Here is a 3,089-nt window from a genome sequence, read left to right as displayed (position 1 = left end):
TTATTATTATTTATTGTTATTATTATAATCATCATCATCATTATTATTATTATTATTATTATTATTATTATTATTATTATTATTATCATTATCATCATCATCATCATCATCATCATCATTATTAGAATTAATATTACCGATCTTAATCGTCATTATATCAATAAAATATTCTTCTTTTTTTCTTCCTCTTCTACTTCTTCTTCTTCTTCTTCTTCTTCTTCTTCTTCTTCTTCTTCTTCTTCTTCTTCTTCTTCTTCTTCTTCTTCTTCTTCTTCTTCTTCTTCTTCTTCTTCTTCTTCTTCTTCTTCTTCTTCTTCTTCTTCTTCTTCTTCTTCTTCTTCTTCTTCTTCTTCTTCTTCTTCTTCTTCTTCTTCTTCTTCTTCTCCTTCTCCTTCTCCTTCTCCTTCTCCTTCTCCTTCTCCTTCTCCTTCTCCTTCTCCTTCTCCTTCTCCTTCTTCTTCTTCTTCTTCTTCTTCTTCTTCTTCTTCTTCTTCTTCTTCTTCTTCTTCTTCTTCTTCTTCTTCTTCTTCTTTTTACTATTTTTATCATTGTTCTTCTTGATGTTGTTAATATTGTTTTCTCCGTGACGTTTTTAAAAAATCATCATCATCATCATCATCATCATCATCATCATCATCATCATCATCATCATCATCATCATCATCATCATCATCATCATCATCATCATCATCATCATCATTATTATCATCATCATCACCATCATCATCATCATTATTATTATTATTATTATTATTATCATTATTATTATTATTATTATTATTATTATATCATTAGTATTATCATTATCAACATTATTGTTGTTATTATTATTATTATTTTTATTATTATCATCATCATCATCTTCATCACCATCAACTTCATCATCATCGTTATTTTTATTATTATTATTATTATTATTATTATTATTATTATTATTATTATTATTATTATTATATTATTGTTATTATTATTATTATTATTATTATTATTATTATTATTATTATTACGATTAGTATTATTGTTATTATTTTTATTATTATCATTATTATTATCGTCATTTTAGCAGTCTACAACATATTTCGACGCTGTCTTGTTTCTAGGTAATTTTAAAGAGACTTTTATGCTAAGTGGCTGTGGACACGTAATTTTTTTAATATTAACGTTTAAATAAGCATCGCATATGCCACTGCTTGCTCCTATTCGAGTTACAAGTTCCATCCTATTTCACAGTTCGTTTTTACATTCCTTATTTCTGGATTATGATAATTGCAGGTGTCCCTCGAGGTGAGTCGTATCAATGTAATGTGTGTTTTTTTTCACTGCGGCGTAGCACGCAAATGCTATATAAGTATTCTTAATAACCTATCTATCGGCCCATAGCTTGAGGTGTTCCTCTTTTGCTTAACACACAATTTTATCGTCGGCACAAACACCATCGGTCTGATGTGTGCTCTTTTTTCTGATATAGACCGTTTAAATTCTCTTTTATCGCTGTTGAATTTAACCATTCTGCTTTACTTTGGTTTCACTTATATAATGAATTTTAGAAGTGTCAGTGTTTGTTTCTCAGTGCTATTTAAAGATATCTTTCATGTACATGAGGTTATACAACTTGATTTTGCACCGTGGCACTCTTTTGTCATTGAGACTCCGTCCAATGTTGCTGAAAGGGTCTTTTTATAATCCAGTTTTGTCGTGATGATAGCCACTACGGAAATGTGTACAAAATTTAGGTCATTTTCGAATAATAGTCAGCCCCAGGCTGCTTTCCGTTTCCTTTCCTTTATTTAAAAAAATTGTTTCTTACTCTTAACTCATTTAATAACGCCTTTTTTTGTTGTTGCCTCAAACTTATCATTTTGACCATTTTAAAAAAAATCCTTGACATATCTTTTTAGAGAGTTGCTTTGGCTGTTACTATAAGAAGTCACTGCCATATTAAGCACGCAAAGGGTTTATGTATCCAGGACCAGGTGTAATGTAATGTCAATGTCTTTTCATACCAATAGTTTTGTCTTGACACCTGATTGAACAGCCCTAAAAGAATTTATTAAAAAGAAAACACTCATTCATAGCCACTTCACAAAAAGCTGGGCCTCTGTCTCAATTGGACTACTGTTCACGTGGACGGAGATGTTTAACTTCTATTGACGATGTGGAATTGCTTTCTTCCAACACAAATATATAATATGGTTGTATCAGTATTAGTAGTTTGTATCAGTATTAGTAGTTTCTTGTTCTTTTTTCGTCTTTTACTGTTTCATCAATATTTCTAACGTATTTCGTTTTGTTTTTTCGTAGTTTCTGTTCTTTTTTCAACATTGCCATTGTAGTAAAATGGCTTTGTCAATGTCAAAAGTACTACTTTGTATTTCATTTTCGTTATTGTCCTGAAATGGTACAGCCATGTATTCTCTTCTTATTTCTTTTCCTGAACAATTACTACCTTAAATCAATTTCTACAATTCACAAATGTCATTCTTTTAAAGGAAATAACGACACAGTCGCAGATTTTCACATGACGTTAGCGATAGAAGTATAGGCCCATTGCGATGATCACTATCTGTATGGTTGAGGGTTCAGACCAACAGTCTCTCCATGCGTTTGAGCCACTCGTTGGCCGAAAACATATTGGCTTATCACAATTCAGGTGGAACCCCTATTGTCTGTTTATTTCGCTCAAAGCGCTGTTGCGCTCACTTGCTTCTTGCAAAATCCCAGTCAGGGTGACCCACTGCCTCAGCAAGAGACACGTCGACAATGTTCTATACAAAACAAGTGAGAATCCAGATTTTAAAAAAATGATAATAACAAAGACGCAGCTAATAAAAGTCGAAAACCAAAATATCGCCGTGGCTGCACTAACAGTATTATTTTGTTTCCAAATTGATAGTTTCACATTTATTTGTTTTCTGTTTTCGGTTGATCGGTCTCTTGAGTTTTCTTTTCTCTTCCACAATTATGCACTTAGGCATGGAGTTAAAACCTGACTGCAAAATATGGGGCTAGCCACCTCTTCGCGTAAACAAAGTGACAACTCGATGTAACTATCGTAGGAGATAAAGGAAGTTTCCTGAAATTGCACCGCA

At 31.9% G+C, this 3,089-nt stretch overlaps 1 protein-coding gene across 6 annotated transcripts in view; it reads left to right on the top strand.

Moving 5' to 3' along the window:
• The window catches only part of LOC101846847 (cGMP-specific 3',5'-cyclic phosphodiesterase), a 128,438-nt gene that overhangs the window by 34,516 nt on the left and 90,833 nt on the right, over nucleotides 1-3,089 (top strand). For 5 of the 6 annotated variants that reach the window (XM_013089608.2, XM_035973097.1, XM_013089610.2 and 2 more), the window contains exon 3: nucleotides 1,273-1,284. The exons of the other annotated variant lie outside the window; for it this stretch is intronic. In XM_013089608.2, coding sequence (XP_012945062.1) covers nucleotides 1,273-1,284 — 12 coding nt within the window. The remainder of the gene's footprint in view (nucleotides 1-1,272; nucleotides 1,285-3,089) is intronic. 6 annotated transcript variants of the gene reach the window in all.

The sequence above is a fragment of the Aplysia californica genome, unplaced genomic scaffold (genome assembly GCF_000002075.1).
Source record: "Aplysia californica isolate F4 #8 unplaced genomic scaffold, AplCal3.0 scaffold00997, whole genome shotgun sequence".
Lineage (NCBI taxonomy): Eukaryota > Metazoa > Mollusca > Gastropoda > Aplysiida > Aplysiidae > Aplysia > Aplysia californica.
The sequence above is the reverse complement of the archived record's forward strand: the minus strand, read 5'-3'. Positions and strand labels throughout refer to the sequence as shown.